This window comes from Pelobates fuscus, chromosome 2, assembly GCF_036172605.1.
Source record: "Pelobates fuscus isolate aPelFus1 chromosome 2, aPelFus1.pri, whole genome shotgun sequence".
Taxonomy (NCBI): Eukaryota; Metazoa; Chordata; class Amphibia; order Anura; family Pelobatidae; genus Pelobates; species Pelobates fuscus.
This window is the reverse complement of record NC_086318.1, coordinates 289937698-289950194: the sequence shown is the minus strand read 5'-3', so window position 1 is coordinate 289950194 and position 12497 is coordinate 289937698. Positions and strand designations below refer to the sequence as shown.

General features: G+C 38.7%; 1 protein-coding gene across 1 annotated transcript in view; it reads right to left on the bottom strand.

Annotated features, from left to right (window-relative positions):
* The window catches only part of LOC134586296 (protein unc-93 homolog A-like), a 107588-nt gene that overhangs the window by 64829 nt on the left and 30262 nt on the right, over positions 1 to 12497 (bottom strand). Inside the window, exon 7 of the mRNA XM_063441778.1 lies at positions 8492 to 8727. Within this exon, the coding sequence (XP_063297848.1) occupies positions 8492 to 8727 (236 nt within the window). The remainder of the gene's footprint in view (positions 1 to 8491; positions 8728 to 12497) is intronic.

Here is a 12497-nt window from a genome sequence, read left to right as displayed (position 1 = left end):
ACATATCATATCCCACAAAAGGCCAAGAAGAATATACAATCGTATTTGGATAAGTTCATACGGTATGGTATCCTAAAATTCTGTACTTCCCCCTGGAACACCCCATTGTTGCCTGTTCAAAAGCCCGGTACAGATGAGTATCGCCCTGTGCAGGACTTGAGAGCAGTCAATGATGCGGTCGTAAGTATACACCCAGTTGTGCCCAATCCATATAACCTGCTTGCTTTAATTCTGGGCGGGGCTACCTATTTCACTGTCTTAGATCTCAAAGATGCCTTCATTTGCCTTCGAATTGCTGCGGAAAGCCAGTGTATCTTCGCATTCCAATGGGAAAATGCTGTAATGGGCTCGAAACGCCAGATGACTTGGACAAGACTGCCCCAAGGGTTTAAAAATTCACCCACCCTATTTGGATCAGCTTTAAGTCAAGACTTACTGGATTTCAAGTCCATCCCAGGAGAGTGTGTACTATTGCAATATGTAGATGATTTGTTGATAGCGGCAGTTACAAGAGAAATATGTCAGCAAGCAACACATGATCTACTACACATTCTCTGGAAGGCAGGATACAAGGTGTCCAGGAAGAAAGCTCAGTTGTGTCAGCCAACTGTCAAGTATCTGGGATTCCATATCTCTGAAGGTCAAAGGATAATGGGGCCAGAGAGAAAAGAAGCTGTATGCCAAATACCAATACCCAAGAATAGAAGACAAGTGCGGGAATTCTTGGGGGCAGCAGGCTTCTGTAGGATATGGATTCCCAGTTATGCGATATTGGCGAAACCTCTTTATGCAGCTATAAAAGGTACAGAACACGATCCCTTCCTGTGGACCCCTGAACAGCAAAAGGCATTTGAAGATGTGAAGAAGGCTTTGATGAGTGCCCCAGCATTAGGTCTACCTGATCATACACGTCCATTCTACTTATATGTACACGAGCAAAGAAGAATGGCTGTGGGAGTATTGACACAGTACTTGGGATCATGGCAAAGACATGTTGCATATATGTCCAAACAACTGGATGCAGTGGCCAGTGGTCTTCCACCTTGTCTAAGAGCTGTAGCTGCCGCCGCCCTGCTGGTAGCCGAAGCTAATAAGCTCACTCTGGGTCAGGAACTCTACGTGCGAGTCCCGCACGCCGTACAAACGCTGCTAGACTATAAAGGCAATCATTGGTTTAGTAATAGCCGCATGACTAAGTATCAAGCTATGTTGTGTGAAAACCCAAGAGTGCATTTAGAGACTGTTAATACCTCGAATCCAGCTACCCTTTAGCCCCAACCTACTGAGAGTCAACATGATTGCCTGGAGGTGATGGATGAAGTGTTCTCAAGTAGACCGGACCTTTGTGATTTTCCTATCCAGAACCCTGATGTCCAGTATTATACGGACGGCAGTAGTTATGTGAAAGAAGGGATTCGCTATGCAGGATATGCAGTGACTACCATAGACAAGGTGATAGAAGCTCGGCCATTGTCAAAAGGAACATCGGCACAGAAGGCAGAATTAATTGCACTAACACGAGCGTTACAATTGGCAGAAGGTTTAAGAGTGAACATCTACACGGACTCCAAGTATGCGTTTTTAACCACTCATGCCCATGGAGCTTTGTATAAAGAAAGAGGACTATTGAATTTAGAGGGTAAAGAAATTAAGTATGCAGCTGAAATATTGCAACTACTGGAAGCCGTGTGGGAACCGAAAGAAGTTGGTATTATACATTGTCGGGCGCATCTGAAAGGAGATGGTGACGTAACCAAAGGAAATCGGATGGCAGATAATGCAGCTAAGCGTGCCGCTGAATCAGGAAGACAGGAATATGTGGAACATATAGGTGCACTTATACCGACTCCACTGTCTCAATGGACTCCGGTTTATACAGCTCAAGAAGAAGAGTGGTTAAAGACAGAAGCTGGGAAATACCTGGAGAACAAATGGTATCAGTTAGAAGATGGAAGAATAGTCATTCCAGCATCACTAGCTGTAGAAATTGCCAGAACTATCACAACGGGAAACATTCTGGAAGAGATAGTATGGAAGAATCTCTCATAAAACATTTCTACATACCAAGATTGTCCAACTTGACTCAAGCCATTGTACGAAGATGTGTAATATGTGCTAAGAATAACGCAAAGCAAGGACCAGTGAAACCACCGGGAGTCCAGTATATGGGGGGACTCCCTATGTCCGATCTTCAAATAGACTATACGGTAATGCCTAAATCCGGCGGACATCGCTACCTACTAGTAGTTGTGTGTACCTACTCAGGTTGGGTAGAAGCATGTCCCACTCGTACAGAGAAAGCAGGAGAAGTTGTGCGATAATAATAATACCCCGATATGGACTACCATGTTCTATAGGACCGGATAATGGTCCAGCCTTTGTTCACCAGTGCCTACAACAACTGACTCATACGCTTGGTATTAAGTGGAAGCTTCATACGGCATATAGACCTCAGAGTTCTGGGAAAGTGGAAAGGATGAACAGAACTATTAAGAACCAATTGGCAAAGATGTGTCAAGAAACTCAACTTAAGTGGAATGTTCTTTTGCCTATAGTTCTGTTACGTATTCGTAGTACACCTACCAGAAGGAATGGTCTCTCACCTTTTGAAATCATGTATGGGCGTCCACCTCCCGTACTTGGTAACTTAAGGGGGGATTTGAGTCAGTTGGGAGAAGGAATTACCCGGCAGCAGGTTGTAGAGTTGGGTAAAACTATGGAGGAGGTACAGAAATGGGTACAAGATAGATTACCTGTGAATATTTATCCCCCTGTTCATAGCTATCATCCAGGAGATCAAGTGTGGATTAAAGAGTGGAACAGTATACCGTTAGGGCCTAAGTGGAGGGGTCCTTATGTTGTTCTTTTGTCTACCCCTACAGCAATAAAGGTGGCTGGAGTGACTCAGTGGATTCATCACTCCAGGGTTAAACCAGCAGCAGTAGATTCTTGGCAAGCTACACCAGATCCAGAGAATCCCTGCAAGAACCGGTTAAAGCGCATGACTCAGTCGGAGTAACGAGGAGATATTGGGATTACAAGTGTGTTTAAATAGATCAGTAAGTGAGTGTTTTGTCGGCCATAATAAAGCCAGACCACTCACCCACGTGACATAGCCAGGGTGTCTCGAAGGGACCTCTGTGAAGGGAAGAGAGGACCTGCAGAACTCCATTCCTTGCAGCCCTTACACCCTGGAAGCTGAGGTGCCATCGCACGGACGAAGACTGAGGATGAAGACGTCGAAAGAAGTGCTCTTGATAATGTGTATTTTATGTTTTTTATTGTTCAGGAAGGTAGAGGTACCGACACACCTAGCTGTGAGGTTTGCATTAAGACTACTATAACAGGTAATCATATTTCCCAGACCCTAATTTGGCATTCACAATATGAATGTAAAGGATATGTATCAAGGTGTAGATACTTAGGTATAGAGTATAGTGTATGCCATTTAGGAGTAGGCGAACCTAAGTGCTTCAATCCAGAGTATCAACCCCGTACAATTTGGTTGACCCTCCGGAATGGAGACTCACAGGGGACCCTAATAAATAAAATAGTATTAGAAACCGTACATTCTTCGGGTGTTCTGCTATTTGATGCATGTAAGGCGATATCAAGTGGTAGAAAAACGTGGAATGTATGCGGGGATCTTAAGTGGGAGAGAACGTATGGGTCTAACGATAAGTATATTTGTCCCAGTAGTAAAAATAAGTACGTAAGTCCAAAATGCCCAGATAGGGATTATAATTATTGCCCATATTGGTCTTGTGTGGGGTGGGCAACTTGGGGACAGACAGTAGATAAGGATATGATTGTTACTAAGTTGCCTACCAAACCGTATTGTAAGTCTATGGAGTGTAACCCAGTCCATATACTTATTAATAATCCTGAACAATTTTTAGATAGGTTTGGTAACTTATTTGGGTTCCAGATATATGGGACGGGTTTGGATCCTGGGACAATATTATTTATAGGGATAGAGACCGATACCGTAGCATCCCAAACTCATCAGGTTTTCCATTCTTTTTATCAAGAGATGAGTGTAGAAAATAAGATTCCCCATAATGCTAAGAACTTGTTTATTGATCTAGCCGAGAGTATTGCTGGTAGTCTTAATGTGACCAACTGCTATGTGTGTGGAGGTACTAATATGGGAGACCAATGGCCCTGGGAAGCAAAGGAGGTAATGTCCGGTTCTGAGACAATTGAACAAATAATATCTTCTCAAGCCGATTATCAAATGAGTGTTAGAGGTAAATCTGAGTGGCGATTAAAGACCTCCATTATAGGTTATGTTTGCATAGCAAGAAAAGGAATAATGTTTAACACATCTGTAGGAGAACTAACTTGTCTATGGCAAAAAGCTTATGATGATACTACAAAGAATACAACCTGGTGGTCGGCTTCAAATGTCTCAGAACCACCTAACCCGTTTGCAAGTTATGCCAATTTAAAGGACGTGTGGTTTGATCTATCTATCACATCTAGTTGGAAAGCCCCAGCAAATTTGTACTGGATCTGTGGTAAGAAGGCCTATTCGGAGTTACCACAGGACTGGGAAGGGGCATGTGTGTTAGGTATGCTCAAACCATCCTTCTTCTTGTTGCCTATTGAAACAGGAGAGACTTTGGGAGTTAAAGTATATGATGTGAATCATAGGAAGAAAAGGGGACCCCTAGAGATAGGTACCTGGGAAGATAATGAATGGCCTCCCCAGCGTATCATAGATTATTATGGGCCAGCCACTTGGGCAGAAGATGGTACTTTCGGATATAGAACCCCAATATATATGCTCAACCGCATTATAAGATTACAGGCAGTGGTTGAGATAATTACCAATGAGACATCACAAGCGCTCAATCTCCTAGCGAAACATAATACTAGGATGAGGACAGCCGTTTACCAAAATAGATTAGCCTTGGATTACCTATTGGCAGTAGAGGGAGGTGTATGTGGGAAGTTTAACCTAAGCAATTGTTGTCTTCAAATAGATGATGAAGGGCAAGCAATAGCTGAGCTTACTAGCCATATGGTTAAACTAGCGCATGTGCCTACCCAGGTATGGAAAGGGTATAATCCAAGTAGTTGGTTTGGTAATTGGTATGAGCAGTTTGGAGGACTTAAGGCATTGGTAGGTGGAGTCATGCTAATTTTGATGCTGTGCCTTCTCCTACCATGTCTGATTCCTTTGGTAGTTAGGTCTGTGCAGAGCATTATAGAGAATATAGCAGAGAGAAAGGCTGCTGCACAGATAATGGCTATATATAGGTATGAGGCTCTAAATCAGGGAGAACTAGTACAAGAAGAGGAATGTTGAGGGATTCATATCGTTAGGGAGTCGCAAAGTCTGGTCTGGTTCATAGCAACCTGAGGTGTAAGCAAACTATGGTTAAGTGATGCATCTGGAATTGTGAAATATCAGAAGCATCAAAGGGGGGAATGTGGTGGAATCTCAGTAAAAATAAATTTACTAGGACAAGATTGCCACATGGTATGTGCATTTGCATATGTTGATGTACCAGTTAAGTCAGTTACACGTAGCTAAGATACAATCAGTAGTGTAAGGAGCATAAGTAGGAATACAGGATATACGAGTATTTCCCCTCCTCCATTGTGCTGGGCAAGCCATGTGGTCAAACAGGATTTTAGTCTCTATTCGGTTGATTAGATAAGAGTATGTGTAGGTTGAACTGATTATGGGAGGAGCTACATGCCTATATAAGGGACCTACACTGTATGATCAGAACTCAGACTTTGCTGTTTTTTGGTGGCATTAGTCCCTCTGAGTCCCGGTCGGTGAATCGAATAAAGAATCTCTTCCTTCCTGAAGAAACCTGTGTCCATCTCTCTGTGCTTGGCTTCCGTCAGTTTCTCCGGTATCAGTGGGTGAATACCGTCAGGCCCTGGAACTTTATTTACATTAATTTTCTCTAACAGCTGTAGCACCTTGTCTTGAGTTATCCAATCACAAGTTATCTGCAAGTTTTTTGCAGCAATCATTTGCATATCGCTTGCCATAGGATCCTTATTAATATTTCCTGAAGAAAAATTGTTATTTAAAATGTCTACCTTTTCCTGATCTGCATTAACTAACAGACCCATCTCTGTTTCCAGTCTACCTACACTTTCATTTTATGTTTTTTTTAGAATTGATGTACTTGAAAACAAATTTGGGGTTGGTTTTGCATTCTTTGGCTATCAATTTCTCATTTTATAGTTTAGCCACTTTAATTGCCTTTTTGCAAGCATTATTGGCTTACTTATCTCTTATATAGGATGCCTCTGATTCATCCAATTTAAATGCTTTAAATGCCCTTTTCTTATTTTTAATCTCCCGTTTTACTTCTCTACTAAGCCACATTGGTTTCAATTTGTTTCTTTTATATTTATTACCCAATGGTACATACTGAAAAATGTACCTTTCTAATATTTGTTTGAATAGTTTCCATTTATCCTCAGTGTTTTTTTCACTACAGAGTTTATGCCACTCGATATGTTGTAGAGCTGCCCTAATCTTATTGAAATTAGCTTTTCTAAAATTATACCTTTTAGTATACCCCACGTGCTTTTGCTTTTTTGAGTTTATTTAAAAAATTACCATATTGTGATCACTATTTCCCAAATGCTCCCCTATTTGAATGTTGGTCAAAAGGTCAACATTGTTTGTTATAACGAGATCCAGACAAGCATCCTTTCTAGTTGGTGCTTGTACCAGTTGTGACATAAAGGTGTCATTTAACACATTCAAAAACCTGATTCCCCTTGCTGAAGTACTAGTCACTGTATCCCAATTTATGTCCGGGTAATTAAAATCTCCAATAATTAACGTGTTACCCCGATTTGCAGCTTTCCCAATTTGCTCTAACAGCTGTTCTTCCTCATTGATATTTACATTAGGTGGTTTATAACTTATCCCAATCTATAATTGATTTCCCTTTGTTTGTCCCAAGCAGATATCTACTCATAAAGCTTCCACATTTTCCTTGTCACACTCCACATGCCTAAGATTTGACTTTAACTCATGGTTGACATACAAACATACCCCACCACCCTTCTTGTTTTTCCTATCCTTCCTAAATAACGTGTACCCATTTAAGTTAACTGCCCAGTCATGTGTCTCATCCCACCATGTTTCAGTTATGCCTATTATATCATATTGTTTAGTGTATGATATTGCCTCTAGTTCCCCCATTTTGTTATATAGGCTCCATGCATTAGTAAGCATACATTTAATATTGTCATGCGTCATTTGTACTTTTGGTGAATTTCCATCAATATTACATACCTCCTCTGTTCTGAGCTCCCCCCCCCCCCCCCCCCTCACCCCCTCATCTCCACCCCCTTTATTGAGCTAAAATCTATCTCCTTTCTATCCTATCTTCATTTTCTAGATTGCTTTTACCCTCCCCCCCTAATACTAGTTTAAAATCTCCTCCAACCTTCTAGCCATCCTATACCCCAGCACAGCAGACCCTCTTCCGTTTAGGTGCAATCCATCAGGACTATACAGGTTATACCTAAGCGCCAAATCAGCCCAGTGCTCTAAAAAACCCAAAACCCTCTTTCCTACACCAAGACTTCATATTTCGTATTATTTTTATTTATTTATATATACATTGATATATATATATATATATATATATATATATATATTTTAATTCTAAGTGTTTTTGATATTAATATATTAATATCAAAATACAGTTAGCATAAAATTACATATATATGTATATATCATTTTTTTTTACTTTTTTTAAAATTAATTATTTATTTTTATAATAGATATACACAATATATAGTTATTCTATATATATATTATATATACGTGTGTAATTTTATCAGGTATGTCCGCGGTCCCTAAGGACCGTTCTTTGTCGGACGTACCTGATACGTCCTTGGTCGTGAAGGGGTTAAAATGCATGTATTAGAAGAAAGCATTTAACCAATTCCAAATGGGCTGGTCAACTCAAGAGGCATTTTGGGGTGCATTCCTGGTTAGGGACAGCCTTGAGGGGTCAGCATAGCTAGCCTGATGACTCCTTCTTCATGGTAATCTTTACTTACAAAGGGGTTAATTACTGCTTAAAGGGACACTGTAGGCACCCAGACCACTTCAGCTCATTGCATAAGTTTGCAGAGTTGATAACAGCATTATCATCATGGATCCATTTATCCTTCTTAACAAGGTAATTTTCTTCTCATTTGTCTTTTTTTTTTTTGTTACCCACATTTTCTTACTTAATTGATTACTCTTTATTTCTCACTGTTTAATTGCTGCCTTCCTTTATGAACATGCATCATTTTGCTGATTAAAAATCTATATTGTTACTATAGTGTACGTTTTATATTATAGGTTTGGAAAACTTTAATAAACTTTACAGTAAAAAAAAGAAATATGCAATTATAAAAAGTTATTATTCTAATTAAACAAATTTAAATATGTGCTTTACGTTTTTCTTTATTTATTTTACATATAGTCTCATAAATGTATGTTTACGTTGTCTACAACAATAATATTGGTAATCTTCGATACTGTTTTTTTCCATTCAAAATATTCAACAATTCCATAACAAAACATGCCCACTAATAAAATAAATATTAAAACTGATAACTTTATGTTAATACATAAAAATGGGCTATATCCAAAAGATAAGACATATCCCAGAGATTTCCACAGAAGGTAATTAGCAAAAGCGGCTTCTCTGTTACCTTCAAAGAGTATTCCATAGAGAGCTATAAAGGAAGAGAGACCATTATAAGTATGTGTACTAATTTTCTAGAAAGCAAATAAGCCTATAACTACTATGCAATGTTACTACTTTCTTGAACATAAGTGCACAATGAATACATTAGAGTTGTAATATTGTAAAGCGCTGCTGAATATGTTAGAGCTATATAAATGATGATAATAATAAAATTAATAATAATATTGTATGCATAAGAAAAATCCATGGCTGCTAGACCCCGGTAGATGAATAAATCATCAGAATTCACCTGTGCAAAAGAAAAAAGGCTTATTTTCATGCAATATGAACAACCCATTATGTTACTAGATGTTAATTGTTTCATTAGAGATTTAGTCACTTTTATGTAAAAGGAAACAAAATAATGATTAAGGAAAACACCCAGAACACTGGAAGGACAGAAAGGAAGGTGTAAAGGTGAATAGTCTTAGTGAATAAACATATGGAAGGGAAGGAAGGAAAACAGGGGGACAATAGAATAAAAAAGAAGCAAGATAACTTAGATAATAGAAAATTTAAAAATGATGGTAAATAGATAGCAACCCCTATAAATTGGTGGCCCTGGAAATGGAGTAGGTGTACCCTCAAAGGGGCCACCACTGGGATTGAGATCTTGATACCTATGAAACAAAATTGGCTCTGTGCAATGCTTGTAAAGCAAAGTATCAAAGAATAAAATAAGCCACATATAGGGCAGGCACTGCAATACACAAAGACGAAAGAAGGGAAATGGTGTAAACACTCACATTAACCCCTTAAGACCGCAGCCAAATGTACAAGTTGTGATCCAAAAAAAACGTAAACAAAACCTGGCATTTGCGCTATATGTCTGTTGAGGCGTAATTCACCTCTTTCATATTAAATGCACCCACACTTATTATATATCATTTTATTCAGGGGAAACAGGGCTTTCATTTAACATCAAATATTTAGGTATGGAACATAACTTAATATGAATACAATATAAAAAAATGACAGAAAATAAGATTTTTTTAAATTTTCTTAGTTCTATGTGACATTCTAACTGTGAGTGTCATAATACTGTTTGCTTTTACTGCAATAAAATACACATATTTGTATTCAGCGATGTCTCACGTGTAAAACAGTACCCCCTATGTACAGGTTTTATGGTGTTTTGGGAAGTTACAGGGTCAAATAAAGCATGTTACACTTTTCAGTTTTTTCACATTGAAATTTGCCAGTTTGGTTACGTTGCCTTTGAGACTGTATGGTAGCCCAGGAATAAGAATTACCCCCATGATTGCATACCATTTACAAAAGTAGACAACCCAAGGTATTCCAAATGGGGTATGTCCAGTCTTTTTTAGTAGCCACTTGGTCACAAACACTAGCCAAAGTTAACGTTAATATTTGTTTGTGTGTGAAAAATGCAAAAAACTAATTTGAAAGCCAATTTTGGCCAGTGTTTGTGACTAAGTGGCTACTAAAAAAGACTGAACATACCCCATTTGCAATACCTTGGGTTGTCTACTTTTGCAAATGGTATGCCATTATGGAGGTAATTCTTATTTCTGGGCTACTATACGGTCTCAAAGCCAACGTAACCAATCTGGCGAATTTCATTGTGAAAAAAATTAAACGCAAGCCTTATGTTTGACTCTGTAACTTTTGAAAACACCCTAAAACCTGTACATGAGGGGTACTGTTATACTCAGGAGACTTTGCTGAACACAAATATTTGTGTTTCAAAACAGTAAAAAGTATTACAGCAAAAATATTTTCAGTGTAAGTGCCGTTTGTGTGCGAAAAATGCAATAAATTTCACTTTCCCTGACGATATCATTGTTGTAATACATTTTACGGTTTTGAAACACAAATATTTGTGTTCAGCGAAGTCTCCCGAGTAAAACAGTACCCCCCATGTACAGGTTTTATGGTGTCTTGGAAAGTTATAGGGTTAAATATAGTGCTAGCAAATTAAATTCCCTATACTTTCGGCCTGGGTTGTTAGGCAGGTCCCGCTAATTGTAATTAATTAGGATACCTAATTATGTAAAATTATTACATAAATATATATGTAAAATTATTATATATACACGTGTGTGGATATATATATGTATATATATATGTATATAATTTTTTTACAATTATTTTTATTTATATATAGGTATACATATAGTGATGTATACGTATATACTTAGGTATATACATATATATATTATTTCGTTCTACGAGTATTTTGATATCAATATATATATATTAATATCAAAATACAGTTAGAACGAAATTACACACATATATATATTTTTAATTATTTTTTTTAATTGTTTTATTTATTTTTTTTAACGTATTTATATATTTTTTATTATAAAATATATATATATATATATATATATATATATAATTATAATTATGTATATATTTAATCAATATCCTTCTACGTGTATTTTGATATTAATATATATATATAATTATATATATAAATATTAAAATACACTTAGTGTATGTGTAAATGTGTGTGTCTATATATATATATATATATATATATATATACACTTAGATCATATATATAATATATATATAAATGATCTAAGTATATTTTATTTTTAACTTAAATTTTTTTTTTTTTTTTTACTTTAAGGGGTTAAGAGACAGTGTCAGCCAGTGATTTTACATCACTGGCTGACACACAGGATCAGTGATCACAGTGACAGGCTGTCACTGTGATCACCTCCTGCAGATCACGGTAATTGGCCACAGTGGGAGTGCCTGGGTGGCCAGGCATGCCCCCCACCGTGATCTGCAGGGGGATCCTGCCTGAAGGTACTATGGGTCAGCCAATAGGCTGACACATAGTAACTCTGATCGCAGTGACAGGCTGTCACTGCGATCAGATCGCAGGGAGAGGCTGTCTCTGCATTCAGATCGCAGAGACAGCCTCTCCCTGCGATCAGACTCTGCAGATCACGGTCACTGACCGCAGGGGGACTGCCTGGGGGGCCAGGCATGACCCCGACCGCGATCTGCAGATTTAAAATGCGGCCGGCTCCATGTGTCAGCCGATTTTAAAATCGGCTGACACATGGTAAATACCGATCGCAGTGACAGCCTGTCACTGCGATCGGAAGCTGCAGACCGCGGTCCCCAGGCACAGGGGGGCTGCCTGGGGGGCCAGGCATGCCCCCCGACCGCGATCTGCAGCGGCCATGTTCCGCCGGCCACGTGGGGCTGAAGACCGCCCAGGACGTACTATGCCGTCCTGCGGCGTTTAGAGCCGCCCAAATAAGGACGGCATAGTACGTCCTGCGGTCTTAAGGGGTTAAAGTTGCAGTTGCCTTTGAGTTTGAAATATAAACTCTGGTGAACCCCAGTGCACTCAGCTAACCATTAACATTTGAGTTGGACAAAGATAATAATGCTGAAGTATTAATTTTGCTTTATCAATGCGGTTAAGGATGGGCAATCATCAGGCACCAAGAAAATTCTATTCTAGCCTTTCCTCATATCTAATGTTTTACTAATTTTGTAGCCCATCTAGCACTTTTTCTAGTTTGGCAATATCCTTCTGTAAAACAGGTGACCACAGTTGCACTGCATATTCAAGGTATGATCTCACCATTGATTAAAGAGGCAAAATATATTGTATTCATGTGAATCAATATCCCTTATTAGGCATGGAAGCACCTTACTAATTTTGCAATGGCAGACTGGCATTGCATACTATTGCCTAGTTTATCTATAATTGTTCCCAAGTCATATTCATCAAATGTTATCCCTAACTCAACCCCATTTAATGTA